This window comes from Sparus aurata, chromosome 10, assembly GCF_900880675.1.
Source record: "Sparus aurata chromosome 10, fSpaAur1.1, whole genome shotgun sequence".
NCBI classification, from domain to species: domain Eukaryota; kingdom Metazoa; phylum Chordata; class Actinopteri; order Spariformes; family Sparidae; genus Sparus; species Sparus aurata.
The window spans coordinates 33,579,606-33,591,915 of NC_044196.1; the positions used below are offsets into that span (position 1 = coordinate 33,579,606).

Genomic DNA, 12,310 nt, shown 5'->3' on the forward strand with positions numbered 1-12,310 from the left:
TGCTCTGCTTTCTTCAGACACGAATCCCTGGTGGTAAGCTTTCCCCTGGTCTAAGAGGGAAAACCAGGAATTACCACCTAAACTGTCCATGATATCCTGGACCCGTGGGATAGGCTGGCGGTCAGGATGGGTCTTTCTGTTCAGGTCTCTGTAGTCTACAACCGGAGGGTGCCATCTTTTTTTCTAACGCACACAACAGGTGAGGAATATGAAGAGTTTGATTTCTTTACCCAGCCCTGTGCTATTAGGTCGTGGAGGTAACCCTTCATCTCCTGGTACAGTGGTCTAGGCACTGACATGTAAGTACGATTGACTGGTTCAGGGTCTTTGAGAGAGATAGTCATTTGTAATCTTCCAATACAGCCAATGTCATTGTCTGATCTTGAGAAGGAATGACACTCTTCTCTAAGCATCTGCCTTACTATCTGTGTTTGATCTGTATCCAGGTGGCTCAAATCTACAGGTGGATCCCACCGTTCACTAACATTACATGGGGTATGTGTACTGATGTGGTTCACTTTAGCTGGTTTTGGGGCTTTTTCAAAGATCTGGGAAGGCAATACTGTCATAATGGTTTGTACTGTGCCAATTAAAGTACGTCCTAACAAAACAATGTCATGGTCAGTTGGATTAGAGACATCAATCGTGATTACTGGGAACGCAGCCTTCCTGACGCTGACTAATATGTCATAGAACTCAAGACCATCTGGCCACTGGGGATTCAGGTCTGGCTGAAATAGCATAGTCATGTCCTCTTTAAAGGGATGGGCCACTACACGACACTCAATATGAACACTAGTGTGTTTTGGTACTGTAACCCTCTCTCTCTTTGTTTTCACTGCATACTCGTTTATCTGTTTTGTACTTACAGCCTGTATAAAAGCTCTCACCCTGTTTCTTTTGAGGCTTGGGAAAGCCTTTCTCACAGCACTGTACTGTTTTGTCTTCTCAGTCTTTGTCAGGATGTGTTCAATAACGTTGAAACCTATGATGGGGTGGGACGGGTGACATCCTTTCATCACCAGCACTGGAATGATCAGTTCCTTCCTTTGGTCAGTTTCAGAGGCTAGCTGGAAAGTTGTCTCAATCCATCCCAGGTAAGGCATTTCAGTTCCATTTGCTGCGGTCAATGTCAGATCATCATGTGAGTCAAGGATTTCTGAAACATCTCTCAGCCTAGCATTTGGTAAATATTCAATTTTCCATGCTTCATCAATGATTGACACCTGAGAGCCTGTGTCCCATAAAGCTTGAAGTTGGTGACCACTGAGGTAGCATTCAATAAGACACTGCCTGCCAACTAGGGAGGTGACCTTACAGGTGTGGCCAGCTGGGACCTGGGGTGGCAGGTAGTGGGCACTTTTGTCTTTACAGGGAGACTTTTCATTGTCGCTTGTCAGGTGAGTGCATTTTCTCTTATGTTCAGTCCAATGTTGTTTCTGACATGCTCTGGAACAATACAGTGTCTCTTTACAAGATGAGCATTGTTTCAGTTCCTTCGGTAAACATACATTATCACAATTTGCACATTCCTGGGACTTTCTGCTGGCTATGGTTAACACTTGTCCCGCAGTGTTACCCATTCCTCGTTTAAAGGGGCCTCTCTTGACTGTCTGGCTCTTCTGCTTTTACATCCAGCTTGAAAATGTTCTCCACTGCCGCATCTGTAGCAGTGATTGCAGCGTTCATCTGATCCAGTCTGCTGACAGACAAAGCATCTCCTGGGAGCATAAACAGGGTGGTTGGTTTACAGGTGGGATGCACACTGGGGCTGCATTGCAATGGGTGCTTGGGGCTGGCTGTAACTTCCATAGTGCCTCTGTTGTGGAGCAGGCGGCTGGGGGTCCCTAGCTGGCCTTCTAACTGAAGGTGGGGCATAGGGTTGTGGCTGTAGCACTGGCTGCTGCAGTGTCTCTCTAATCTGAGCAATTTCTGCACTGAGGCCCTTAAGAGAAGCAACACCTGTCTTAAGCTCTGCTAACTCTGTTAAAAACTCAGGAGGTACCTTTACTTTGGCCTCCCTCACAAGGCCCTTTGCAGCTGGCGGGTCTTCTGTCTGGACAGTGTTTACACTTGTGGCTGTCTGTGGGGCGCTAAATTTCTTTTTGTTTCTCCTCTCTGTCTCGTTAGCACAGGCAATGTTTAATCTCTCTAGCAAAAGTTAATCTGAGGTGTCAGCATCTAGCAAAAGGGGCTGCATGTCTATTCTGATGCTGTCATTTTGTAAACCAGTAAGTACTGTATGTAAACACATGCGCTGGACTAGAGCTGGGTCATACTTAAGCCCAGATTCAGACTCTTGTGATGCAAATATAACTTTCTGTTTTAGGTCTAAAACTCGTATTAGGAAGCTTTGAGGGGTCTCCTTGCTCTGCTGTACTTCTGAAGCTAGCTGCTTGTACAGCTCTGTGGCACTCTTCTCTTGGAAGTGGGAACGCAGGATGCGCCTGAGTGTGGGAAGAGTTAGCTTTGGTTTACCTTCCAAATAACTACGTAGCTGCAAGCCTGGAGAAATAGCCCTAATAACAGCATCTACTATCTCTATCTCAGTATGACCCCTGTTCAGCCCATTCTCAATCTGGTGAGCCAGGCTGGAAAATGTCAGTCTATCTCTCTGGCCAGGTTCACCTATTTGACCTGAAATCTTGAAATCTTTATGCCAGTGCTGACTTGGCTGTGGCTGGGCACTGGCTGAGAGCTGCAAACTCACTTTAGGACCTGCAGTGGTCTTGGGCAGGAACATTGACTCATTAACTGTTGTATTATCTGTGGTAGGCTGAATGATCCTCAGTTCTTGATGCTCGTTTACAGTCCTTGGTTCCTCTGTTTCTCACTGTGTTCCTGCTGTCTCAGTATCTTGCTCAGTTTGTGCTGTTTTGTTATCTATAATTTTGTCTTTCAAGAGCAACAATTCAGACATGCCTTCATCTTCTAGCTCCACTTCCTCTCTTTCAAGGTACTTCATTATATGAATCACCAATGACATGCAGGATTTTCCTTTAACAGTTGCACTTTGTTCTCCAGATATGTTGAGAAAATCGCAGATTCCCAGTAAGTCTTCTCTTGTCAGGGTGTGCAATGCTCCTACTACCTCTTTCTGTAGTTCTTCCAACGTCGTTGTCATCATGGCAGCGCAGGAGGGGCTTTAACTGTGCCAGAGTTACTCCAAACTGGAAGGTCTTTACTGTCCCTGATGATCTCTGAATGGCCTCAGGTGACACGTACTTAACCACCAGCTTCCAACTCTCCTTAAACAGCAACAGCTTCCTTACTGCAGCCTGCCTGGGTTGTAGTGGGGGGATTTAGCTAGCTCAAAATTTGATGAACAGGTTGTGGCCACCAGACATCTGAACAGCAATCCCAGCGGTGCCTCCAAAATGTTACACCCCTGAAACAGGGGAGAAATAATCACTACAGTGATAGAGCGTCTTTTCTTCAGCTCATTGTTTACTGCAATCTTTTTTACATAAGCACAAATACAGAGATATAAACATGTTCAACATAATAATGTACATTCTGTCTGAATAACAGTATTACAGTAGATTAATAGTATCCTTCCGAAACAGACATCTCACTTTGAAGCACAACATATTCTTACAGTCCACCAAACTAACTTGCAGTCACTTTAGTTTCATTTAAGAGTGCATAACATACTGCAAATTCAACATGAAGGGAAGACAACGCTAGACGTGAACAACGTGCGGTACACAATGGCGGTGGCGCAGCGGCTCGGCACAGCTACCAGAGTTTCTAGCTAGCAAACACGTTTTACTACTCTCGGCAAAACAGAACTTAAACATAGTCAAAAATTCATCATAACACTTTCTCAATGCTCTTAACATATTAACCACCCGTTACATACACATTTGTGTTGTTAAATGTAACAATATACCTGAAACAGGGGAGAAATAATCACTACAGTGATAGAGCGTCTTTTCTTCAGCTCATTGTTTACTGCAATGAGGAAGAATACCGTGAATCCCCCAGATATGTGGGTGGAGCCAGAAGCAATCGATCTCAGAGTCTTAGATCAAGATCACTCTATAGATCACTGATCAAAACTACTTATGCTTAAATTTAAGAATACAAAATGAATGTAAACAATATCAAGTAAACACTCTTATAGCGTTTTAACCCATTTTCAACTCTTATGAATAATCTTCTTTACCTCAACACAGATTTTAATATTATAACAGACCATGAATTTATGTCCTTTTAATCTGTAACAATGTATAAGTGTATTAGCTTTTCAACCTGTCACATCCTCAGGCACTGCAGTTATCCCCACTGATGTAAAGATGTCACCCACATGTTCAACTGAAACTAAGTTTGCAAATACACCATATGTGAAGACTCTGATCTCTGAGTGGTGATGGACCTTTACAAAAGGAGCAACTGCTTTACACAATTTCTTGACAAAGTTCAGATCCCAGCCATCTTTGCCTTTTGTTTTCTGTGTTATCACATACAGTGTTTCCAGAACAGTTTCACGCACATCAGGTCTCTCTTTTAAGCGAAGCCTGTCCAGTAGTTTGGGGACTAAAGCTTGTGCTTGTTCATTTGGTATTTCCTCCACAGTACACAGAACTGCATATAAAGTAATAATAGTGTCATGTACATATTCCTTGCGAATGTTTGGAATGCGTCTGACTGCTCCTTCAATGTAGGTGTTCAGATTTCTAGTGTCCTTCAGCCATTTGATACTTCCATGGCGGTATTTCTCTCCATCTGGCCCAGGTTCAGTAAAAAGAACTTCATTAATGGTCAGATGGGTCTGAGGATGCTCCAACAGCATGTGACTGTGAAAAGTTTGAAACACTTGTTCAGGTGTTTTACTTTGCACAGCAATTGCCACATCAAGAAAATATCTGATTTCAGAGCATAATTTATCTCCTTTCGATGGGAGCTTGTGAATCAGCCGAGTTATTTTCACATTGTCAGTAACATGTTGAGGATGAGTGCCATCTAAGTGTGTCGCCAGTGCACCAGCGGAGATGAGCACTTTTGCAACATCATGTCGGTTGTTGATGGCAGCAGTGTGCAGTGGTGTGTATGGATGTAGATCCCATCCATCTGGATTAGCTCTTGCTTCAAGCAGTGTTTCCACAAAATCAAGTGGTGCTTCATACATTGAGACATAATGCAGAGGTGTGAAGCCTTGCTCTGAAACATTGTTTGGGTCTGCACCCTGCCGCAAAAGGAAAGTAAAAATATTCCAGTTGTGAGTTACAACAGCAGCAGTCAGTGGGGTTATGTAGTCATTACACTCTGTGCATGGGTAAATGACATCAATGTCATTCTCCTCTAGTAATCGTTTTAGCCTCTTGAGGTTGTTGTCAAATACACACTGTATCATAGGATGTGTTCCTGTTGGGGGTGCTGGCAGTTGGAACTGTGGGTCGATATTCATTTCTTTTCTTCAGTGTAACTGTGAAAAAGAAAAAGTTATAATATTACTGTTACATGAGGTATGAATCATATCATTTTCACATTAAGTCTTATTTAAAATAATTTTATTAAGGTGAGGTACAAATCCATCACAAGCCATTCGCTGTAACTACATACAAGTACCAGAAGTAATGCAAAATCATTTCTACAACTTGAAAACTCATCCAACTACTACACTTGTCCTAACTTTTGTTAAGATTTATTCATTTAAATTTCACCTGACCACTGTGACAAATCACTATGCCGTCATGACCACCTGCCCAGAGATTCCTGTGCACTCTTATCCACTTGTCTGATTTATTCACACTGATTTAAGTCTAAGACACTGTGATACAATTGTCATGCACCAATACACTGTATTATTAAAAGAGCTGTACATATCCTATTGATAAACGAGATGGGTTGCAAGCATTAGTCCTTTTTATGGGGTGTTAATACATTGGAGAGAAAAGCCAGGGTATGAGAGAGCACAGCTGCTTTCCGATGGACAGGCAAAGTTCAAGAGATAACACTTGTTTCGCTCAGAGGCATCAAGGTGAGACTTAGAGAGCCAGCCAGTTTCAAACAAAGAAAGTCCTTGATCAAGCTTTACTTAATGATACAATTCTAAATAAATGGTAAAAAGTAAGTTGTAGTTTGTCTTATCTCAAATGAACGAATACGTAGTGCCACACCTTTCCCTCACTGACCTTTAGTTAAACTTTGAATAAGCAGAGCTGTGGACTTTTCATTAATAGACTTCAGGGTCGCAGGTACAAGGTGAAACATTGTGTTTCAAGTAAACTTTCATTCTGATGACGCCAGATAACCTCAAGAGTGGAAACTAAAGGAGAGTAGGTCAACATGACTGTGTTTGTTCAAGGTAAGCACACTGATTATTGGTCGTGAATAACCGTCTGTTATTTTGATCTCAATCTCTTCCACATTTTTCAATGTATTCACTCCATTAAAACACAAAAATACTCGTCTCAATTGGGAATTCACTGCATCTATTTTACTCATCAGTATCATTCATAATTACAAAGATAATCAATGTTTGTCTGCCATATTTCCCACTCAAGCAGATGATGATGAATGTTAAATAAATCCCATTTTTTCACACTTTTTCAAGCATTTTCAAAGCTCAGCTTGTCATTCACCCTTCCAGATAGAAACTCCAGTCAAACTCTGAAATATTCAACAGTTTGTCTACATCCAATGTTGTATTCATCTTTCAAATGCCATTTAAACTTTTGAAAATATGCAACTTTCTTTGAAGCTTTGTTGTATCGCAATTATACTGGGAGTTGATGAGAAATCACTTCAAACCCTCTAATTTTCCAACTCTTCTCCCTCCTTAAGACATTCTCATAGAAATGTTCACCGCATTCATACTTTTTCCACAGTCGCAGTTCAAACATTGATCACTTTTCAGCCACTTCCAGATTTTTTCATTGGTGTGTATGGGTTGGAGTGTTGACAGCCAGAGAGGGGAGGAGCTCAAAAAACTCTAAGAACCTCGACTTGAACTCGCTCTCGTTTCCACAATCTCTGCTCAAGCAGACAAATAACAATTCAAACTCTATAAGCTGTTTTTCCATACAATTCAAGCAACACTGCGGTTTGGCTCACAGCTTGCATTCTATTTTTTTATTTCACATCTGGATTTTCTGTTAACTTCCCTTCTCTGATATACAGTACAATTTGACGGTGAATGTCAAGAGAATTGTAGGAAAATGAACTTATAAAGTTTAAGTAGTGTGTACCGTAGCATGAATTATGTTGATCAAAACGTAACAAGCTGTGCTTTATCTGTGTTTCTTCCAGCTTCTCGTTCTGTCCCGAGAAAGGAAAAGACCCTTTAGATGATGGGTTGGGCTTTTACAGGAAGTGGGAGGACTTTCCCCTTGTACTACCTTTTTAACCCTTTTGTTAGGTCAAAAATTACCTGGTGACGTGGTTTTCCTGCAATATCTTCTATCTTCTCTATATCTGACCCACTAATGGAAGAGTGTAGGGTCCAATCACCTTTCTTTAGAGCAAAACTGGTCTAGTAGTTGGGGGACTAAAACTTGTGCTTGTTCATTTAGTATTTCCTCCACAGTACACAGAACTGTAAAGTAATAATAGTATCCTTCACATGTTGTGAATCTTTCGAAAGCGACTGAATGCTTCAGTGAAGTTGTTCAGATTTCCAGTGTCCTTCAGCCATTTGATACTTCCATGGTGGTATTTCTGTTCATCTGACCCAGTTACAGTAAAAAGAACTTCAATCATGGTCAGATGGGTCTGAGGATCCTCCAACAGCATGTGACTGTCAAAAGTTTTGAACACTTGTTCAGGTGTTTTACTTTGCACAGCAATTGCCACATCCAGGAAATATCTGATTTCAGAGCATAATTTATCTCCTTTTATTGCAAAGTTGTAAATCATCTGTCTTATTTTTGTCAGTCACATGTTGAGGATGAATGAGAAGTAACTCTGTCACTGCTGCATCAGCAGAGATGAGAACTTTCACAACATCCTCTCTGTCGTTGATGACAGCAGCTTGCAGTGGTGAGTATACCTGTAGATCACATCCATCTGGATTAGCTCTTGCTTAAAGCAGTTTCTCCACAAAATCAAGTGGTGCTTTATATAGTGAGACATAATGCAGAGGTGTGAAGTTTTCTGGGACATGTTGTTTGGGTTTGCACCCTGCTGTAAAAGGAAAGTAAAAATATCCCTATGATGAGTTAGTTCATTAAGTTTCAGTTTTGGCTCACCAAGAAAAAAAGTTTGAGCACCCGTGTTCTCGACTCATTGTGATAAACTTAAGCAAAAATGTTGTCTCTTTTAAGTTTAACATGTTCATTTGAATCCTCATCATACAAATCTCAGCTTTTAGATCCCAATGTCCTTTGTTAATGTGTCATTATATTGTGAGATTTCCCCGTAACAAAGTAATGAATGCTTCCTAGAGAGGAGAAGATGAACTGTGACCGATGCTAATGATCAATGAATGATAAAACACATCTTACAATCATACATTTATTTTGATACTCAGCTGACTAAATGTACAGTATATTTTGAGAGTAACATTCAATATGCTTAAAACAAAAATCATACAAAAGAATCAGCATGTTGTAAAGCTTGCATATTCCATTGTTTTTTTTGGGGTTTTTTTTGCAAAAGCACGTTGTAACTCACAACTCGTAGTGTAAAGACCAACATTATTATCAATGTGTTTTTGCTTGTTTTCTTTCATACAATACAAAGACCATTTAAGAAAAACATCAGTATAATATTAGCACTCTATATAACCACACATGTATCATCTGTCTGCAAGAACTCTACTAACATTTGGGGAAAATAAAGATTCCACTGTCCTTTGTGAGGAAAGTAAAATAATTCCCACATCACATTGTGATATTACACCATATAAAAATGAACACATTATAATATCAAGGGTCAGTGTGATCTTATTGATCCTTCACCCTAAAACAAACATTATCAAACATCACTCATTTTTATAACCAACAGATAACCTTATAATACAAACAATCCTTCCAAAACCTTAAAACTACCCCTTTAAAAACAACCTGCATGTTGTAAAGCTTTTAAATTCCATTGCATTGTTTTAATCCAAATATTCACATAATGAGAGGAAGCACTTATGATTTATTTTTACATTTTTGACACCCTTCTCACTTAAGCAAAGAATTTAACCTCACATTCTCTATTTCTTTTAAGTACAGGTCTTTAAAATCAGCCGTGTCAATGACAGACCAGGGTCAAGGTCCTACTGTTGGAGTTGACGTAGAACTACATCAGAACTAATTTATTTACCTGAAGGAGCTTTTTTCATTCATAGCACAAAAAGAAAGGTTGCATTTATTTAATGTGGAAACATCCAGAGGCTTGTAGAATTGTCCCACCCACAAATATCGATATTTAATGATATTTGTAGTCAGTGTGTGTGAAGAAGAGTCACTGTGCAATATACTCTTTGTTTACTTGGCTGTCATTCATGTGAAATTGATTGACAATGTTTTGTAATTCCTGTGGAATGGATTCAGTGCAGTCAATAAATTCTGAATATCTTCAGTGACACAGATATCGTGATGTATCGTGGATGAAATTTCTTGCAATATATCGATTATCGCAGAATCGCTGTATTGTGATATTATCGTTATCATGGGCAAAATATCGTGATAGTATCGTATCATGAGGTACCTGGTAATACCCAGCCCTAACCCAGCATCAGGTCTTGTTGCATTAATGCAGTTCAATCAAATCAACTCAGTTGTGGCAGGACTTAAGCAGGACAGTAAAGACCCTGCTCAATCAAAGTATTGTCACTTTGGAATTGCCCCAGACAGAAGTTGAGATTCTTGAACTGGCCTGCCAACATGATCCTCCTCTGTGGATGGCTTTACAACTCTGGAGAACATTGTTCCAAACATTTCCTTCACAGGCGACCTTAAATTCCACCCTCTGCTGTTGGCTAACAGGTAAACACACCCGAAGAGATCTGGAAACATCGACATCAGATCAACGTTGGCCGCGTCCTCGGGACTGTAAATGGATATAAAATTAATTGCACGACAATTAGATAAACAATAAAGGAGCTGTCAAAAGCTGATGAGGCTGTGGAGATCTGTGTAATGGAGGTCAGTAAGAGAGAAAGGATGAACTCATTCCAGGAATCAGGTAAAGTTTATGTTAACATTGACTTTAGCAACAGACACCAACACCAGCAACCACTTGAGGGGGCAGATGATTCAAACAACAGCAGCATTGTAACATAAAGGCAGTGGAAGTGGGGAGATGGAATGACACATTTATGACTGAATGTTATCAATAACACCTTTAAGGCCCTTCATCATCTGTAACTCAGTTTGACTTACTAGTGCTCGTGGAGGTTTCGTATGAAGCGCAGGAATGCCAGTGTGCTGTCATCGTATTTGTTTTTGGGATCCATCTTCTTCACCAACTCTGCCAACTGCAACACCAAAAACAACTAGTCATTAAGTGGAATTAAAGGAATAGAGAAGTTCCAGTTGTTGTACAGTTGTCACCTCAGTTTTCCACTGTTTGAAGGATCCATCCCCGACACATTTCTCCAATGAAGAAATTAATTCCTGGTCAGCATCTTTCCACTTTTCCACCTCCTTGATGTTTCCGATCCTTTTCAAGTATTCAAGTCTCCTGAAAAATAAAATGTGTTGCTGCTTGTTTAGTGAAATGGAAAAAGAGACATGTGCAGTTTTACTAGCCATGTATGGACTCTGTAGACGATAGTGTTGGTCTGTTGGTCCATCAATTTGATTCACAGATACTGTGTACATCCATTCATGGCTCCCAAAAGATGGATCTGAATGATTCTAATGACCCCTGAAATGTTCTTTAGTGTCATCTTGATGTCCAATTTCCAATTTGTCCAGTAGTTTGGTTTCTGACCAAACACATACAGAACTAATTCACATCAACCAAGTTTAGGTCTGGTTGTGTTTGGTACAAATTATCATCTACAGTATTAGCATGCTATCATGCAAACCAACCCCCAATTTCCACTGGATACGGGTCCGCTGCATTGCAGCTCCGATCCGGTTTTGCTCCGCTGTCTGCCTTCCGGCAATCTCCACCGGTTGCGGTTTGAGTACGCCACAGCACAGTACGGTAGACAGCTGGCGTCACAAGGCTGAGGAGTTCCTGCAATAATCACATAATCACTCACGACCGCAGTTATAGGTCTGTGTTATAAACACAACAACACAAAGTGTTCCCGACCGAAGGATTAGCAGAAGAGCTTGTGTTTGTCTCTTTTTTTAGATTTGTGCTGGTGTCAACACAGAGTGTTTTATTTTGAAAAGTAACCGGATGTTGTTTGTCATTTCGGTGCTTGACTTCCAGTCCTAACCGTGCTAAATTCAGCAGAATTGCTGCGCCGTGCTTCGGCATCCGCCAGAAATAGAAGTCCAGCGTATCTGTGCCGGAGGGCGGCCGGAGCTGGGATGGAGCTGATTCGCAGCGCAGCGGACCTGGTGGGGGTGACACATTGACTAAGTAAAGCCTATCAGCTCCGCGGAGACGTATCCAGTGGAAATTGGGAGGAAGATGGAGACCATTGTAAACAATATACCTTGCTAGCATCAGCATGTTAGCACCGTCATTTTAAACATGTTAGCATGCTGATGTTAGCATTGAGATGAAAGCTCCACTGTGTCTTTAAGAGCAGCCTCACTGAGCCACTCGTGGGCATCAACTCTTGTTAACACAGTGCGAGCTGCTATACACAGAAATAAAAGGTGACAATGAAACTGATGCTACCTCTCAGGTTTCCAGAAGAAGGGATGACTCAAGCATTCTTCCACTGTAGGTCTGCTCTTTGGTTCTTTGCCGATCATCAACTCGATGAGGTCCTTTGCCACCACATCTTCAACATGGTCTAACGTGTACAAACCTTTATGGATGTTGTACTCAATTTCACATGGTATGTCACCGAAAGGATGGTGTCCTCCAGAGAGGATGTAATGAATCAGCATCCCTGCCACCTTAAAACAGATCATTTGAGCAATGAAAGAAGTATTTTTGAGTCACACATCGGTGTAGTTTGTGTTGCAGTGAAACTGACCTGTACATCAGTGTTTGACTTGTATCGTATGTCAGCTTCTCCTGTTAAAGTCTCCCTGGCCTTCCAGCATCTTGTTCCTGCACTGCCTGTGCAATAAGTTGTTTGGCCTTTGAGTAACCGTCTACTGATGCCAAAATCTGCTAATCTTGCCCTCCTCTTAACATCTACAGGACAAATCACAGATAAGATATACAAATTATACATTTTGAACACTTGCTATTTTGAATTTCTAATTTAATTTCATTACTTTAGTACATTTTGTAATGA

The 12,310-nt window shown here is 40.9% G+C and overlaps 1 protein-coding gene across 5 annotated transcripts in view; it reads right to left on the bottom strand.

The window, feature by feature from the left end:
• LOC115590287 (serine/threonine-protein kinase ppk4-like) overlaps window positions 1–12,310 on the bottom strand; it is a 336,079-nt gene that overhangs the window by 114,101 nt on the left and 209,668 nt on the right. Inside the window, exons 2-6 of one of the 5 annotated variants that reach the window (XM_030431613.1) lie at window positions 12,044–12,207; window positions 11,740–11,963; window positions 10,488–10,617; window positions 10,317–10,411; window positions 9,734–9,984 (exon numbers count right to left, since the gene is read on the bottom strand). The exons of 2 other annotated variants lie outside the window; for them this stretch is intronic. In XM_030431613.1, coding sequence (XP_030287473.1) covers window positions 9,765–9,984; window positions 10,317–10,411; window positions 10,488–10,617; window positions 11,740–11,963; window positions 12,044–12,207 — 833 coding nt within the window. In that variant the 3' untranslated portion in view covers window positions 9,734–9,764. Of the gene's footprint in view, window positions 1–9,733; window positions 9,985–10,316; window positions 10,412–10,487; window positions 10,618–10,970; window positions 11,122–11,739; window positions 11,964–12,043; window positions 12,208–12,310 lie in introns of those variants that run through there. 2 more of the 5 variants (XR_003985729.1, XM_030431614.1) reach the window with 2 other exon arrangements.